This window comes from Pseudopipra pipra, chromosome 7, assembly GCF_036250125.1.
Source record: "Pseudopipra pipra isolate bDixPip1 chromosome 7, bDixPip1.hap1, whole genome shotgun sequence".
Classification (NCBI taxonomy): Eukaryota; Metazoa; Chordata; class Aves; order Passeriformes; family Pipridae; genus Pseudopipra; species Pseudopipra pipra.
This window is the reverse complement of record NC_087555.1, coordinates 19,203,552-19,221,741: the sequence shown is the minus strand read 5'-3', so window position 1 is coordinate 19,221,741 and position 18,190 is coordinate 19,203,552. Positions and strand designations below refer to the sequence as shown.

The 18,190-nt window shown below is 41.8% G+C and overlaps 1 protein-coding gene and 1 long non-coding RNA gene across 3 annotated transcripts in view; one reads left to right on the top strand and one right to left on the bottom strand.

Moving 5' to 3' along the window:
* The window catches only part of GORASP2 (golgi reassembly stacking protein 2), a 14,945-nt gene extending 11,765 nt beyond the window's left edge, over positions 1-3,180 (top strand). The window contains exons 9-10 of the mRNA XM_064660855.1: positions 1,257-1,352; positions 2,136-3,180. Of these exons, the coding sequence (XP_064516925.1) occupies positions 1,257-1,352; positions 2,136-2,455 (416 nt within the window). The 3' untranslated portion in view covers positions 2,456-3,180. The remainder of the gene's footprint in view (positions 1-1,256; positions 1,353-2,135) is intronic.
* Positions 2,305-18,190, bottom strand: LOC135417164 (uncharacterized). 2 transcript variants are annotated; one of them, XR_010431943.1, is made up of 3 exons: positions 17,384-18,190; positions 4,719-7,620; positions 2,305-4,594 (listed from the first exon to the last, which is right to left on the bottom strand). It is a non-coding gene; the product is annotated as an uncharacterized LOC135417164 (long non-coding RNA). The 2 variants fall into 2 exon arrangements; XR_010431942.1 differs by having other exon boundaries at positions 2,305-7,620.

Here is an 18,190-nt window from a genome sequence, read left to right as displayed (position 1 = left end):
TTCCAGAACACTAAAGGAGTTGTATTTTATGTTTTGCATGCTATGAGACAAGTAGATAAAGATGTGTCCAAAAGTTTTAAGAAATGCTTGCAGGTATATTCTCTAACGTAGAAAAGACAGGTAGTGGAGCTCAGTGCATCCAAACAAGAGCAGAGAACTTTACCAGAAGCTGAACTTTGTAGTTGTTTGCTATTTTCTCTAAGCAGATAAAGATTTTCTTCCCTGGCCACCTATCCACCCCTTCCCTAAAATTGGCAAATCCAAGTTTTCCTTTCACCTTTTTCTCTGAATAGTATCACTGCTGTTTTGAAAGCAAAATAGAACATATCTTGTAATTGCATGGACATATAAATACATAAGAGGTTTAAAATTTGAGTGAATTTGTATGAAGTTCAGCTTTTTTCAGATTTTAAAAAAAGCTCAAAGTTGCTTGTAGCTGAGCTGAAGGCTCCGAGTCAGATTGTCAGCCTTCATGGCTAATGAATTCATGGATAGGTAAAGTGGCTGGGATTTAATCAAAATCTCTATACAGTGCCCTTGCTTTAAGGCTTTTCTCCTCTCTGTCTTAATACTGTGGTACCAACAGTTTATTTCTGAATTAGCCTTCTTTGAACTAAACGCAAAGTAAGAATAGAGCCCTTGTACCAGAAATGCAGCTCTTCTAAGATAGGAAATTCAGGAGAAGAAAGATGTTCCATAGCAAACACAATGATGGAAGGGCATGTGTTGCATTCATCGTATGTTTCTCTTCTACTTTCAGTGCTTCCTGACGTTGAAAGTTACTTTCTCTTGCCTTTTTACGTATATTTTTGTGTTTAGTTATGAACTAAGTAGAAAAAACTAATAATACAGTAATCAATATTAAGGATCAGGGAATACTGTGTATTTAATGCTATTATTATTGTCTGCCATTCAAATTGGAAATGGAGGGCTTCTGGTACAGTGCTGTGGAGAAACAACTACCTTTATTGGAAGTGGAACCTGGAATGGAAACCTTCTGATTCCTTGAAATAAGAATCTGCTTTCCTCAGAAAAAATATGAAAGGTTTTGGATTATGTATTTTCTAGTCCAGACTTTCTGCAATAGATATCTGTTTTCACTGTGCAGCTTAAAAACTGAAATTCAGGTGAATTTGCATCCTTATGTGTAAAAATGATAATCAAGATGTAAAGCAATATATAATAAGTTTTAAATTAGCAGTAAGATCTCAGAAACAATTTTAAGTTTTCAGCTGTAATTTTTCTACTCTTCTTAGGTCTGATGCCATTACCAACAGGGCTTCCTAACCTGGCTGATCTGTCCAAACTTAATTTACCTGCACCACAGATTGTTCCAGAAATCATACAGCCTGGTATGTACTTCTGCAAACTGAAACACTAAGAGTGTCCTTTATCCCTGAGACTCTAATTTAGAACCATCTGGGAGAGTCCTGAAGGGGATAAATTAAATGTTTTCCTGAGATGTGAGTAGATGTTAGTGCCCAGATTAGGTAGACAAGGAATATGTCTTTAGATAAACTGATTCTAAACTTGTGTCTGTATTTAGATGCTTCATTTTCTATTACCTGATTTATGATCTCAGAAGAGATTGTGCCAGTGAAAGTATATCATTTTATGGGTAGAAGAAAAGATGAAGTGTTTCCCTGTATGCTAGATGCAGAGATGAGAGCTCCCTGACTGAATGCCAGAAGTATGAACTAATACTAGATTTATGGTTTTGAGTAAAACAAAACTGCTGAAGGTGCACATGGAGCAAGCAAAAAGAAATTGGAAGCTTATATGGAATGTGGTTCTTGTTAACTTCTTGTTTCTGGCAGTTTCAGTGAAGGCCAGAAAAACCTAATCATCAGTATTTATGCATTAAATACCTAGTCCTCTGGGGAGGTACAAGCAATGCTGAATTTACTCTGATTCTTCAGTTCTGAAATCTGAAAAGTATCAGGCTTGAAACAAGCCTGCTGGGTCAGTGCTGCACACATATCATGCTCATGCTAAGTTCAAAAAACTTTCTCCTCTTCACAGGTAAATAGGAGACTGGAGAACGTAAACTTTTTAAGCAAACAGAGAGTCTCTCTGGATCTGTCTGTGATATGCAGCAGCTCACTGCCTTTTTTCCCCCCTCTTTTTCTTTTTAGGTTTGCCACCCCTTCCTTCCTTGCCGCCTCTGAATCTAATGGGAATGACACCTCCAGCAATGCCACCCAAGTGTGTCCCGGTGCTTCCTTTGGTCACAGAGGCATCTGCAGTGCCTACAGATTTGCTTCCCTCTATCAGTCAAGCCGGAAGCTTTTTCATCAACCCTGGCACTACTGTAAATGTAGAACAGACCTCTACGCTCACCTTGGATAGCGCTGCTCCAACTTCTGTGGCAACTATTGTTGACAGATCAAATGAATCCTCCACAGCTAATGAGAAAACAACTGGAGTCACAGATACACAAGCTTCTGAATCGTAACTCCAGATCACTCTGTTGGATTGGCTTGGTATTTATTTAGCCATGGGATACATATTTGAAAAGCAAGCTGTCATTAATTTCATACTAGTTTGTACTTAATCTTTAGGAGTCCTGTAAATAATATGGAGGTATAATAAAAATAAAAGGGGATTTATAAAGTGTGGGAGGGGAGGAAGAGTACTTGTATGTTACCAAAAAAAAAAAAAGTCAGGGTGGTAAATAGAATTCCACTGCCAAACTCGGAGGTTTATGTTTTTATTATAGGCTGACAGCCTTATCCTGCTAGGCTTGTCCTTCCTTATAATTAGCAATTTTTGCTTCTGATAGAAATGAAGCGGGTCTTGCGTGTGACATTTACGTACCATAGTTCTTGTTCTTTGCAAATATCTTGTTACTACAGTGGGATGAGAATGTTTAGTCTGAGTTGTAAATTTTAACGCTGCAAAACTTCCACCTAAAGATATTTCTATTAAAGTTGCTGAGTGACCTGTTAACTGACATCTCGTTATTCAGCTTGTACACAAATTTTTGTCTTTAAGCACCTGAGAGATGCTTAAGCCATGTTTTGTGACTGCTGCTGCGTTGTTTCATATGCCCACTGTAAAATGGCATTTGGAAGGGAATACATGGAATGTTAAATGTAGCACACAGAAGGCACTTCATGACTACTGTAAGATGAATTAATGGATTAAGCATACATACAGCAATAAATTCCTGGAATTTTATTCTTGTGTGACAAAATATCAGATTTTTTTTTAAATTCCTGAAGTCTCATTTAACTGTTTTTAGCTCAGCTCTCTGTAGCACAGATCTGTGAAAGAGCTCCCCTCCAGAGGAATGGGTCCAAGATGGAATGCCAGACATCTTAATGGCAGGCAGGATCAGCACTTGTGGTTAAATCCATTGCAGCAATGAGTCATGAAATCTGCCTGCATGTGATTCATACTTGGCTTTTTAAATTGAAATTTAGGATTAAAGTTGTAGAATAACTGTAGATGATACTCTTGTATAAACTGTTGTGTGCACTGTACTCCAGGTGGTAGCCTTTGCTCCTGGTATTGGGTACAGTTAATGTGGAAAACTTTCTGTACCACTCCAGTCCTTTTATATTACTGGGATTTCATTTATATGTGTTTGCTACAAGCATATGCAAACTTAGCCATATCATCATCAGGCTGGAGCTAAAGCCTGTCTCAACAGCTGTGTAATTCAATTTGGCAATGTAGTTTGCCTGATCAGTGTTTGGAATAGTAGTTCCATCTGACTGCTGATCATAGTAATAATGTCTCAATTAATTCAAGTGGAAGCCTTATCTAATACCTGTTGTCCTGTCTCATCTTTATCACTTAAGTATTTGTCTTTCTTCTGCCCCACTACTGCACATTCCTCATCACCTGTTATGGCAAAATCATGTGTCAAAGACAGACCCTAAATATTTTTTCATACTGTGAGCAGTTTAGTTTCTCAGCTGCTTGAAGTGTGAAATTCTTCTGCCTTGCTAAATAGGGCACTCGCTATTTCTCAGAATGTATTTTTATTTACCTTTGTAAATCCAGTGTCACATACCTTAGAATTAAACCTCAACATGAGAAGAAGGATGTTCCCTCTTTTCTTTCCTTTATACAGAGCAACTGTTTTAGTATCAGGCTTCACTGAGCCTCACAGGTCTAACAGTCTTTCTGCAACATGGTTACACACTTCCAACCCAAGAACAGTAAAAATAGAATTTTCATCACACAGCATATTTAGAACAATTGCTGGTTGTAATCAGATGCTTTGAACTATAATCCTTGGGTAGTTGGTTTTGTTCTTACAGTATGGCACAGTGTCCTCTGGAGTAACATCTGAAGTTATCTGGTATGATTCTGTGCTTTCCAACAGCAAGCTGCAAACTTTCATAGGTCTTGTGCAGTTGTCTCCAGTAGCAGGCAAAATAAGATGCTTAGTCTGAAGTTTTGCCCCCTCTGTAGCTATTTTAAGTCCCGTTGTTGCTGACTATATATCCAGCCTTTTGATAGCTGTGAGAGCAGTGGAAGTGAGACAGTGTTTAAGTGTTGCCATCAGCAATTCTGCTAAAGGTAATGTGACTTCAAATTTGGCGATGATTTAATGGTGCAGATTTAAGATGTAATCTCCCATCTGAAAAGTCATAAACATTGTTAAGTCAGAAACTTACTACTTAAAATAGAAGCAAAGACCTTAAATTCACACAATTGAACTCTGTCCCTGGTTTTTTAATTCCCTCAACTAGATGAAATCATACCTTAATCACTTCTGGCAAGGGTCTCTTAATGACTTGTTTTTCTCAAAAAAAAAAAAAAAAAAGGGAGTAAGAAGGACTAGGAACTTAAGATACATCAAGGGACTGACAGCTGATGTTTCCATGAGTTCATGTATCCAGCTGTTAATGAACAGTTACGAAGAGACACATTAGCTTTATTTAAAGCATTGACAGAGTTCTTTAACAAGTACTGAGAGCAGATGAAGACAGATGTACCATGAACATCCCCAACCTTGCATGTAATCAAGAATGATTAAAGTGTATGACCTACTCTGAAATGCATAAGGTAATTTCCTGCTCCACCAAAGGCTGCTCTGGGGCTGTGCTGTTCACTGTATTTGTTGTGAGGGAAGGGCTGTCTCAACAGTGTGTGAGCACATGTGGAAGAGGTGCCTTTTGCAGCTTGATGCTCTGCTGCTGCTCCGGGGAACAGCTGCTCAGGCTGCAAGGTCATGGCAGGAGTGTGGACAAAGTGCTAATGGTGGAAGTTTCATAGCTATGGTCATATAGTGGGCTCTTTCTGAGCCGCTGACAGCCATCTTTTAAATCCTGTTCACATTAAACCTCCCTGTCACAGTTGGAGCTCAATTCGTTCCTGGGAAGTAGCTGTGCAGGGCCACGAGATGGCGTGCACCAGTTTCTTTTGGCTGAATTTACAGGATAAAACTCAGCAACAATGGTGGTTGGTTCCCACTCCTCCTGCAGCAACTGTAGTCAAATGGATGCCAGCTGGATGCTGAATGATGATGCTTGAAGACTGTAAAACCAATGGATCTGAAGGCAGAAAGAGGCTGAGCTTAAGCTGTTTCCAAGTTCCAGTTTTGCTGAGTGTTTGCTGACATAAGCCAAGCTAATCATGGGGCTGGGTGAAAGTTCTGAAGAAAGCAGATCTTTACAGGCAGGGACTCGTTTAACATAGTGTAATGCTGAAGGAGAGGCATGGATAATATTTCCAAACTCTCTGTGATGTAAGTGCTGATTATCAAATTAAGTTGAAGGGGGCAGGATAAGGATCAAGGATGTTTGAGGGTAGAGCTCTGTTTTCCTCAATTATATAAGGCTTTGTCTGTACTAGTCAAATAAATGTATTCACAATCACTCCATAACATGGAGGCCTCATTGGCACCAAACTCAGAGGTTTTGGTTCTTCATTTGGACTTAGACACCTAGAATCTGTTGCATTTTAGATTTGAATCCTGTAATGGTAGGCAAGAATCAGACTGCAAAAGTGTTTCTTCATTTTTAAGTGTCTGTAGTTCATAACTAAGTCATGCTTGTAATCCTACTCTGTACATTCTTCATGGTAGTCCAGGGCTTAATACATATTTGTGCAGCCCAGCACAGTGTCATGCACTGTGCTGTGCCTTCTAGTAATAACTCTAGCTAATAAATGGTAGTTTAGCTCAGGAAACAAAAATCTTCAAACTGATTTGCCTGTAACATCTGTGGTAGAAACTGGTTTTTTAGCTGCAGTGTAACAGAGAGCCAACACCTGCCATAGCACAGTTTTAAAGTGGAATATTTAAGGTGCAATACTAACATCAAAAAGCCCCGAAACCAAACAAACCACTTACCTCAATCAAACAGAAAACTCCATATAGCTCAGGTGAATCTCTAGCAGTTTGGCCCTGCAGCCCTGGTGAAAGAGTTAAAGGGTAGTAATCTGCCATTTTACAGAGTATCAAAGAGATTTGCAGATAGTGGCTAGAGAGCTAGTGAGCTGAGCAAGGAACAGATATATCCTTTTCCAGAAACCCCAATTCATGTTGATCCTTAGGCTGTATGAATACATTATGTTGCCAGGGTGCGGCCAGCAATTCAGAATTTCACTTGGGTGGATGACTGGTGTTTCTTAGGACCGGTCTGTGCAAATGGTTTCAGCTGAAGTTGGTACCAAAGTGCAGGTTTTGTGCTACGATGCACGTGAAACTGCATCAAGACTCTTAAGAGTTCAAAGGCGACAGACCTGGCATGTGGGGACCTGCTCTGGGTGGAAAGGGTGAGGTAGGGTCCATGGTTTTGTTACTCCCCTCACAGTGGGAGAATGCAGACACATCTCTTCCACTGGCCACATACCTGCCTCTCCACTGCCCTTCCTTGCACCTGGAAAGGCAGAATTCTGCCTTAAGAGGAGGCTGCAAACATTACTTGCACTGACAAGATGACTGTGACTCTTATCAAATAATCATGTTCTCAGCCTTGGAACTTGTGTCCTATGGGATCAAAAGTTATGTTTCATCCTTAGTTCTGCAGTGTAATACTTTTACTCTCTCTGAACTGTTTCCTGTGTTAACTTCGCAGTTAATCCATCTTAAATGCTGCATTCCAGCATTGCTCAGCTCACCCACAAGAGAGAGCTTCAGAGACCACAGAGGTCAGGCTCACCTTGGGCAACCCCTGGCAACAGGGAAAGCCTATTCTGCCAACAAAACAACCCGTTTTAATAACAATCCTGTTGTCTGAGAGGATTGTTTGTTCTGCCAGCAAGTGGTGCATATTCACGTACTTTGTTCGTGGCCCTTGCAGGTTAGGTGAGCTGTGAAACTCCAACAGAAGCTAAAAAAATAGGAAGCATGAGTGAATTCAAGCTGCAAAGCCTGTAGTCAACATAGACTTGCTAGTTATGTAAGAAAAGCCTGCAATGGATGATTATAGTATTAGCAAAAGCAATGCAGAGCTATGGGCTTTGGTTTGATCAGGGGTGCTGGATGTAATGGGTCTCACTGAGAGTCGACTCGTCTGGACCTTCTCCTGTGCAGAAAGGACATAGCACTGCCCAGGCCCTGCTCCCTGGAGACATCTCTTCCCAGCCCTCACAGTTCATCAGCCACATCCTCTGCTGGCAGCTTTCATGAACAAACGGTTCATCTCAGTGTTCTTGCTCCTAAATGAATAATAGACACAAATAGCAAATTGTTGGCAAACACTGCTACATTTTCACCTGCATAAGAGAAGTAGTTTCCAGTTGTTGGTACTGTACAGAGAGAGAATACAGACAATTCAGTAGCTAAGACTTAGCAGTGACCATCCTGCTACAAATCTCACTCTTATCTTTCAAGCTGACTTTCCCTGAAATTTTGTTTAGCAAGTCTTCAAAATAATATTTAAAAACAAACTGAAGATTTTAAACTTCCCATCCTGGTGTTTCTAAGTACCCCTTTTATGGGCTTGGAGCTGTGCACATGCTAGTGTTTACACAAATTAAGGAAAGAATCTGGGAACTGAAGCTAGATCAGAGGAATAGTGCAACTTCTTCAAGAAACATTAGAACTTGTAAACAGAAGTTGCAATTTTTACAAATAAAAGCTCGGTATTAACAGTTACTAGGCATCAGTCAAGTTTTATCAGCTATGATGCTAAAAGAACTGTAAGAAAAGATATGAGAAGCTATTTCACAATACTGTTTATTCCCTCAGGTAAATCTGTGTTCACATGAAACAGGAAACAGAACAAGCATGGTCCCAGGCAGTGACACTGCTTTACTAAGGCTCACAAGTCTGACAATAGGATACGTTTTTGTTACATATAACAGTACTTGGGTAAAATCCTTTAAGAGAGCAACCACAACTTCTAAGAAAATAGAAACCAACTGGAAATCTGTGCATTGCCAAATAACATGCTGGGCACTGGAAATGAATGACTTTGTGAAAAAGTTGCCTTTTTTCCAAGGTTACATTTTTATTTGAAACAGATTTCTTACTCATTTTACCAGTAACACCTATTCAGAGAGAAGACAAAAAAACCCCACAACCCAAAACCACACTTGCTCTCTGGGCACTAACTGTTTAATAATGAAAAGGAACTTACTGTTCCTAACCCAGTTCTTGGCCATTTTCATTCCTAACTACAAAAAAAGCAACAAAAATAATGTATTTATGGATTGCATTGTGCTTCTGAATATTTTTAGCCTAAAAGTACACATCATAAAGGGATAGGAAGACTGACAAATTCAGGGTGAAATATTAAGAACTTTGAGGAACTGAACCAAATATTTTTCAAATGCTCCTTGGAAACTGCCATACATCACTCATACGGAAGCGTGCTCGTGCCTCCTTACCTGCAGATGCCCACTGCTGGAGTTCATTATAGTCTGCTCCCCAGTCTCTCATCAATTTTCAGAAGTGCTTGCATCAGCCTTTACTCCTGTCCTCGCAATGCCTACCTGTCAGCCTACAGACTTCTGCCTCTGAAAACTCAACACCATCCCTCAACAAGTACATTACCAGCTCCAGATCTAAAGGACTTGCTGCCTTGGTGGTTGCTGCCATAACTGGCACTACAGAGGTAATATTTCAAGATAAGGCCTGAAGGCATCTCAGATTCTTGCCCACTATATCATCTTCCTCCCTTTTTTCTCTCTTCACCTTGCTCTCCCTGTCATTTGTAGATGGGGCCTTGTAGTATGATTCAGAAAGGCTAGAAAGGGTTGCTAAAAACACAGGGAGATTTCTTGTGGTGTATAGGAAGAGAGATGCTGAAAGAGAGCTGTTTAAAGGACAGAAGCCAGATGGCTTTCTTCTTACTAATCACTGCATTTGGCACTCCGCTTGGCTATTCCACAGAGCAGAGGGGTCCTACTGTCACCTCTTGCCTAGGATTCCTCATTTGCCACCCTCACATGATGAGTGCCCATGCTTTTTGAACTACTTCTCCTCTGACTTTCCAAGAAAGGAGAGCAAGTCACCACCCACATTCACTACCTGGAATGCTCTGCACAGCCTGGTCACCCTGCCCTTCAGCCGCAGCCGTGCTCACCTCAGAGCCCTGCAGCTCCTGTAGAACATGAGGGCTGGCTGCAGAGGATCACAAGTCAGCCAGTGGGAGACACTGCCCCAGGCCTGACACCTGAGATACCACATCCTGTCACTGTGAAGGTGCAGCAGCAGTTTTCGAGAGGCAGGTTAGCAATGAGCAGCTTGCTTGTGCTCACACCATTTGCATGCTGGAGGAAAGGTACCACACTCTCCTCAAGGAAATTCTTCAAAAGTATGAATAGAAAACTGTTGTTATTGCATACGGGGCTGAATTTGAACAACTTCTACAACTGAGTGTGATGCTGAGAGCAGCTCATGAGCACAGTGCAGTTTCAAGTGCAAGGTCTTTGCTTCTAGCCCCATGTGCTGTGCAAGCGGAATACTGGCTGTTTAAACAGAAGGTACACTTCACTAGAGGAGGGTGCTTGATGAGTCCTCTACATTACTCCTTATAAAGACTAGAAATGTACTTTCTGAAAGAAAGATAGTATTTAAATTGATTAGGCAAATAATAAATAATGCCCCCAGCCTCCTGCCTGCAGCAGTCTCTGAGTGCTGGGCATATGGCACCTTTCCAGACCACATGGCAGCCAATGAGGCAGAGCTGGTGATTATTATTTTACCCACCTTTGGCAGGAAATAAAACATCTGTTTAATCCTGACAGTGGAACTCCTCAGCAGTTAAGCTAAGATGGTTAAAAAGGAATATAATTGAAAAATATGTTTCAAGCAGCAGAAAGCAGTGATAAGACTTCTCAAATTTGATAAGACTTCAGTCACTGATAGTTTGAGAGCCATGGGATTTTTTTACGGCTGTAGCCAGTCAGGACTTCTGTTTCACAGCTCAGGCAGAAAGAAATCCTCCTTTTGCAAAAGGGCACCTTTTCAGCTGGGCTCAAGGGACAAGTTGTGGCTCTGGACTGTTCACAAGTGGAGTGGCTCTACTTGCTGCTGCTCTCAGCTCTGGTTACCAATGGTGTTTCTCATTGCTGTTCAACCACAAGGCAGTGTTAAGAGCTTGAACACCTGGACTGTGAAAAAGCAGCAAGAGCAGACATGCCATTCTGTGAAATATGTAAGCAGATGAAGATACTTTTTGGGGTGCAGAACAACTTCTAAAACGATCTGTTCCGCTGGAAAGTTAAACCCAATATTATTGACTACGAATGAGTAGCCAGAGGGCTGAATGAACAGCTCAGCTAAGCAGTGGTGAATGGGAAGGACAGCTGCAAATCTCACCTTATGGAACAGCAACAGGGCTCTAAGTGGTCAAGAGAGCCTCCAAAAGAGTGAAGGGTATTTACAGAGGGTGATATAGTCATAGTGGTCCAGTGAAATTGTTTAAAGGGAATTTGAGACCAAATACTTATAATAATTCCTCTGTCTCAGATTAATCTGCATAGCAGTCTTAGCAGGAAAGTGTTCAAATCCCCTTCCAGAAAAGGACAAAACAAAGTCTTGGGTTTAGCAACCCAAAGAATAAGCCTGTGCTGAATTACTGGAATAAGATGAAAAACATTTGCTGTTTTGTGGGATTCATCTCACTCTATCCTCTTCATATCCAGCAGAGCTTGCTCACAGACACTGTAATGCTCCTCTTTGAACTGGCTTGGCTCAGTGGGTGGACAGGCATTTGGTTAGTGGTGGTCACTTTGGAGGGAGCAGGGTTTGGAGAATCTTTACAGGCAGTCATTGAGAACAGATTCCAGTTGGCTGCAAGCACTTCCACTAGGATGTGATGCACAGCAAAGTCTTGAGTGAATGATGCTTCTGAGCACTCTTGTGAGCCAATAAGCACAAGCACCCTGGCATGCATAGCAGCACTGAAATGTACAGTCATAGTCATTACTGTGCCACCTCTCAGGAAACAGCTGATGTTGCTGCTGTTTGCAGCAACAGATGTAGAATAAAACCTCCAAAAAATTGTATCTATTTAAGGCATAATAAAAAGGAGCCTGAGTCCAACCAAAGACACAACTGAAAAGCAAAAATGGGACTTTGGTGACTTGACTTTGCCTATTGCACTTCTTTACTGGCTTTGACTAGGTCAAAGAAAGTGTCCAGCCCCTGCAGCTACAGGTAGCTGTTGTCCTCTGCTCAGCAATATAATCAGCTATTGGCACAGAGCTGTAACAGAAGCTGCTGCTCTGGTTATGGGCTCAGAGCTGCTTAAGTTGGGCAAGATCATTACCATCTTTCACCCAGACCTGCCCACCATAAAATGTCACCTTGAGTTCCTATGGAAGCTTCACATTCCTGGATGAGTTGGAGCGTATTCTTGAGAAGGAATTCAAACTTTAGTTGATAATGGTGGATTATATACCTACAACTATTAAAACTCTTACAGTGTTTTGTTTCCCTCACTGGAAAGGGTGGACTTTTCTTCCCCATTATAGTCTTTGTAATATTGTGTGCATTTTTTCAAGGGTACACTTTAAAAAGAGTGCCTTGCTTGACTGTTGGCTACATGCTTACAGGTGTCTTTGCTGTCAGTTATTGATGCTATCAAGAAAGCAGCGTCCCTTAAAAGGCTTCCAACTGAATTTTAGCTCCAGGCCACATACTTTCTCTCTGCAGGGTATCTTTTACCCTCTAATCTCACTGGAACGAGAAGGCTTTAAAACTAGGAAAAAATGAATGAGGAAATCAGTGACACGAATTATACACCAAATGAAGATAACTCCCTCTGTCTCATTAGCGCTGTTTAATTATGCTTGGATTCAAATTCTAAATATAGTTCATACGAATTCACAGGGGCAAGTGTTTGCTTCCACTGTTGCAATCCTCTCCACATCTAATACTTCTCTCTCCTATAAGATCAACAGTTTTAAGGACCTGTCTGCTTGAGTTTCACACATATGCTGACACTTCACACCTTGTAAGTGAAAAATGTTTGGTTAAGCAATGGCTTATGTTTGATATTTGCATTGCTGTCAGAGTCCAGAGGTCCCAGCTGACTTTTCAGCTTCCTGTGCTGGGTCTGTGTCAACATGTGGAGGGAGTCCCTGATACAGATTCCTATACTCTTAACATGGCAGAGGCAGTATATTTTCAATATGCTCTTGTCACAACCCATCGGTACTGGGCATGATGTTCATTATAAATTCTCATCAAGTTGAACAAAGGCACCAGACCATGTGTCAGGAACTCTTATACTTTCATTGTACAGTTTCCATAACTCCAGCAACCAGCCCCCTGTTTAGACTAAAAAGGTGTTGGCTAACAAGAACTTAAATTCTTACAATTCACTTCCACAAAAGATATTGGCTAACAAGCCCTCAATTTTGTACAGTACACTTCAATAAGTTCTCAACTCCCACAACAAACTCCTCAAAGGTGCTGGCTTACAAGTTGCAACACACAATCCAAGTGCTGACACACAAGCCACAACACACCATTACGCGAAGGTGCTGACTCACAGGCCACAACATAGCATTTCTCAAAGGTGCTGGCTAACAAGCCACAACACACCTCTACAAGGTCCCCACTCCCACAATAAATTCCAGTATGGAGTATAGAGTAGAATATGATAGCTGAGCTTTGCCCAAGCAAAACAATAGAAGAAAATAAAGAATACCATCAGTCCTTAGGTCCTGCCTCATGGATGGTCCAGAGCTCAGATAAACCATGAGAGTGAAAGAGAAAGAGAGGAAAAAGAGAGAGGGAAGAGGTCCTTTTATAGCTGACCTGGTGCATGCCTCTTAGGTAAACTAGATTTTCTGTGCTGTTTTTTTTCATGCATGCCCAGTCATCCCTTCTCCAGGAAGGGAGTTAGGGCAATACTGAGCATGAGTCTCAAAGTGGAGCAGGAAGTTGTCTCAGAACAGCTCTGCCCCTCCTCCACGGGACCCTCTCCTCTGATCACCTTCCCTGTAGCAATGCTCAAAATGTTTGAGACAAAACATGCTTAGGTTGGTCCTCTACACTTCTGTGGATGTATTACTGTGTGCATGTGTCTGTCTGACTATCTATCTAATCTATCTATCTAATCTATCTATCTCTTTAAATGCAAACCACCAAAGTTAGCAGGAATTCAGGTCTTATCTCCCCAGTCTTGGTCAAGCATTTGACCCAATCCACCCCTCTTTGGGGTTAACTTTTATGTCTTTACCAGTTTACTACTACAAACCTGGTAGCAAATATTATTTCTAACTCAGTCCAGTTACTAGTAGATTTCAGCAGGATTCTAGAAAGCCACCCTAAATCTGTGTCTTCTACCAAGGGGTTCAGCTGAGAAAGAGAAAAGACCCACTCCTTTCTCCCAGAGAAAATGCCTCCAGAGCCAGTTCTCTGCCCACCGAAAGAAAGCCTACTCTTAGGCCATGTACAGTGCACCTGTCCAAAAGAGCAATGAGGGTGTCTCTTCAGTTTGAGAAAGGTGGGGTTTAAACAAGCACTTCTGCACCAGACAATTCTAAAAGAAAGAAATGGGGCAGGAAAGAAGAAAACACCTCTTTCCCTTCTAAGTCTGATTAAAAATTCAGTGTTAAGAAGCCACATCTGAAAAGGCAAAGATTTGAAAACATCATCAGCATTTCTAAAAGCACAGTGAGTGCAAACATGCTGCCTAGAATGGCCTGTCTTTGCTAATCCTTTAACAGTGGTTTTGTTTGACTCAGAAATACTATTAATTAATCTAACCACATATAAGGATTATTGATTGAGTGAGAATTTTACTGCTCTCAAAATTAAAGTTTATTTCACTTATGAAAGCATTTTACACTTGCATCCTGGGTTGGTACATATCTGCCAAGAACAGATGTAATTGCTTAGTCAGAGTGTGCAAAGGCATCTGGTGCTCAGTGTTGCCTTAGCTTTGGGTGTCCAAAGGATAATGAACATAGATGCAGTACTAGATATGAGCTTCAGATGCTTGAATTCATGCAGGATATAGAGCAACTACACTTTAGTAACCGTGGGATATGGGATAATTAGAATACCAGGTTCTTCCTACATTAGTTTAGTCAGGGAATGCTTAAAAAAGATGGTGGGTTTTTGTAACTCCTACTCCCTGGAGATAATTATGCAGAAATGGCACTGAGGGCTTATATGCTGGTAGCACCCAGATCCCCATGGTGGCTGCTGTGATTGTTACTGTTTCTTGGAATTTTTGATTCCATGCAATCCCTCATTGGACAGCGTAGCCCAGCATGGCCCATGTGCTACATCTTTCATATGCTAAAAAGGCATTTGCTTAGTCAAGCATTTGTGTGATGGCACAGAAGCAACACTAAACTAACCAGCTACCTGAGGGCCCTACAGAAAGTGGTCCTGACTTGCAGAGGGATGTTTCCTATATCTCCTAATAGTGGCTTTGCCTGCTGCTGCACAACATCTGTGCTGTTTGTTGTCTGTCAGGTGAGAGATAATCTCTCCTCACCCCTTTGCCCCACGACTGATTTCAGTCCATGAGTGAAGTTAGCATACCATCCACAAGGGTAAGATTAATAGCTGTTGTGTGAAGGAATGCTCTTTGTTCCAAGCCCTGCCTGAAAAGTTTTCTCCCTGTCAGTCTACGAGCAGAGACCCAGAGACAACCCTGAAAGCAGACCCTAATCTCTGGCAGTTTAGAAGGGTGTAATGCAAACATGAAAGAACATAACTGCTGGATACAACTAATTGCTTTAACGAGAACATGCCCTTGGGGTTTATGACAAACAAATTCCAGTTGCTTTATTGCATTGTGTCTGAATTTCCCCTGTCATTTCAGTTGGATACAGCACACTGTTGGATCATGCCTCGAGAAGGAAGTTGTTTGTGAGTATCTGGCAAGATGTCCACACAATGAAAATTCGAGAACACTGGTAGGGTAGCCAGCCAACTGTCCCCATTAGGAGAGATGTTCCTCCTGAGGGAAAGCCAGTGAGCCAGAGCTCAGCTGTGAGGGTAAGCCTGCCTCTGGGGAAGGACAGGCAGGCAGCAGAGCAACCTGAGCTGAAAGGGAAGACCGGTCCTGCACCAACCTAAGATGCTGCCATTTCCAGAAGAGTCTCTCCCCTTGCTCTCTACGCCCACTGGTGCTCACACCAGCACTTCCCAGCACTGGTGCCTGCACTCGTGTGACTGCCTGGGGCCTCAGGTCAGCTCCTGCTCCTGGCTGAGAGGTAACTCAGCCAAAAACAGGGCTGCATTTTCACCCAGGTCCACCAGCTGATGAGACCTAGCACACAGCTAGTGCTTCTTGGTCTGGAGGCAAGGGAGGTTGTTGGGTGCAAAGGGCTCGGGGGTGAGCCCAGGGTTTGCTTACACTGACTGAAAAAACCCTATCTCCAGCTAGGAATGTTAAACTGAGTGATGTTAAACTGAGACCAAGAGCACCATAATTCTCCCACCATCTGTGACTTTAGTCTAGCAGCCATAAAATAGCATTTTTCCATCCAGACACACAAATTGTCTCAAACCAATACACTTTGTTACACGCTAGTCCTCCTCCTGTTTTACATAAGCTATAAGAGAAAAATGTTTCCCTTAGCATTTGTTGAGTCAATAGACAAGTACAGCCCAATGCTACTGAATTCCAATTCCCCATGCCAATTTCTAGGAAAACTAGAGTCTTTAGTATTTAAATCCTGAAGGCAGAGGAGCCTTCATCCAATATCCCAAAGGGATGAGCAGTCTTGACCGCTCAGTTACAGCATCTGCGGCTCTGATACTGCCACAGCCACGCTCTGTGTCGTGCCAGTGTGAGGTGCAGACAGGTAAAGCAGGTGTTTAGCAGTCTCAGTAGAGCACCTTGCTTTGCCATCTAGTGGGCACTGGGAAACTGGGTGCCTCCTTCCCTGGGTTGCTGGCAGTGTGTCTGATGCAGACCTCCAGTGGCAAGCTGAGTTTTGATATACCTCCCTGATTTTAGTCTGAGGTTAATCTATAAGCACCAAAGTTGTGATGATTCAGGCACCACTACTTTTCCTCTTGTGCCCTGGATTTGGTTTCTGTATGTCCAAATATGAAACACAATGTAAAACTATGCCACTGGCCATTACAGCAATTCACCTTCTATCCCCCCAGTGCAGAGTGGTAGAGTCTGAAAATGTTCTGGACACAATGCAAGTTATCTAAATGAACACAGTTGAAGTGTCATTTCAGTCACACCATCTGTCTGGAGCCTTGCCCACCTGACTCCTGGTTGCTTTTCCCCATTTTCAAATTGGAATGGCTCATATTGGCTTTTCTTCATGATCTCTGTGCCCCATTTGTGTTGCTTCTTAGCACAAAACTAGCAAAATCCTTTGCAACCTAAGTAATGCTTTGCAAAACCAGAAGGGAGAAAAACATGACCTGCCTCACCCAAAACATAAAAAAAAAAAAGAGGCCTTCACATTGCTGCCTGATGTTAACAGAACACATCAAAGCATGCCCCAAAATAGAAAAGCGATCTCAATGTAATTCAGACGAATTCTTCTCAGTGGTCTCCAAGATAAGGAGAAAAAACCACAGTCTTTTTGCCATTAGGACCATGTTTTGTTTAATGTACTACCTACATATTAAGATTTTCATTTTACCAATATATTACAGTATAAGTGGAAAAGAACGAGGGTCATTAAAAACACAGGAACTCTGACAGATGATAAAGGATGACAGAGGAGTAATTCTATTTTATCCATACAGGGTTTGTTAATTGGGTGATAGGACAATAACCTTTATGATATGCTAATTTGTTAGATTGGAACATGTTTGGGCTCAACCATAAAACTGTCCTGACATCTGACACTTCTAAGACGACAATTTATGAGATTAGCTCAGCACCTGATACAACCTTATGTAATTCTACAAGCAACATTCTGTGATCTCATATAAATGTATGTGAATTGACATTTACCAATGGAACAAGATGCTCCAAATTCACTATGGGCAAGAGCTCACATGTAGTTTGCCAACTAATATGTTACTTACCTGGCTTTGCAATAGAAGGACATGCAGGGAAGGTATTCCAGTGCTCAAATCACTGATGAGAGCTCTGCCAGCTGCCAATGAGCCACAGCTGCAAGCCTGAAACAAACCATTTGTGCAGTGGTTAGGGTAATTATTTCTGTCATGAAGAAAGTTTTACATCATGCAAATGTACAAAGCTGTGCAATAACTCTTCATGTGGCTGTTTAGAGGGACAAATCCAGAAGAATGAAAGAAGCTGCACCATCTCACTAAGTCAGCCCCATGTATGCAACCATTTGGCAGGTCCTGTTCCTCTGCCGTGCTAAGCCCAAGGGCAGAGGGGGTCAACAGCAGAATTCTGGGAGCATGGGGGATGTTTTACTTCTTTGAGTCCTTTAAATCCTTGCTAGTTCCATTGGTTTGGTGGAAATCGCTGTTTTACCAATGAAGGCAAGTGAAGATCTACTGGATCTGCTCACACATGCACAAAGCGATGCAGTTCTTGGTGCTCTGTCCTGCAAAGCTTTCATCAATGCTAATGGGGAATCAGTTCCCTTTTCTAGCTTTCCTTCCAGGCCTGCTAAAGTCAAGAGTGTCCCAAAAAGTTAAGCCACAAAACACAAGAAACCATCTCTCCGGTTTTTGTCTTGCATTTTGAGAACTCTTCTCTGGAAGCATTAATAGGATAGAGGTCACAATGCAAAATACATTCCTGTGTATTCAAACAGTGTTTCTCAAGGCGCTGCACACATCACCCCACTATTACACTGATTCTTACAGGAATCTTTGCTATCTACCCAATTGTTAAGTACTGCACATTTTAGGAAT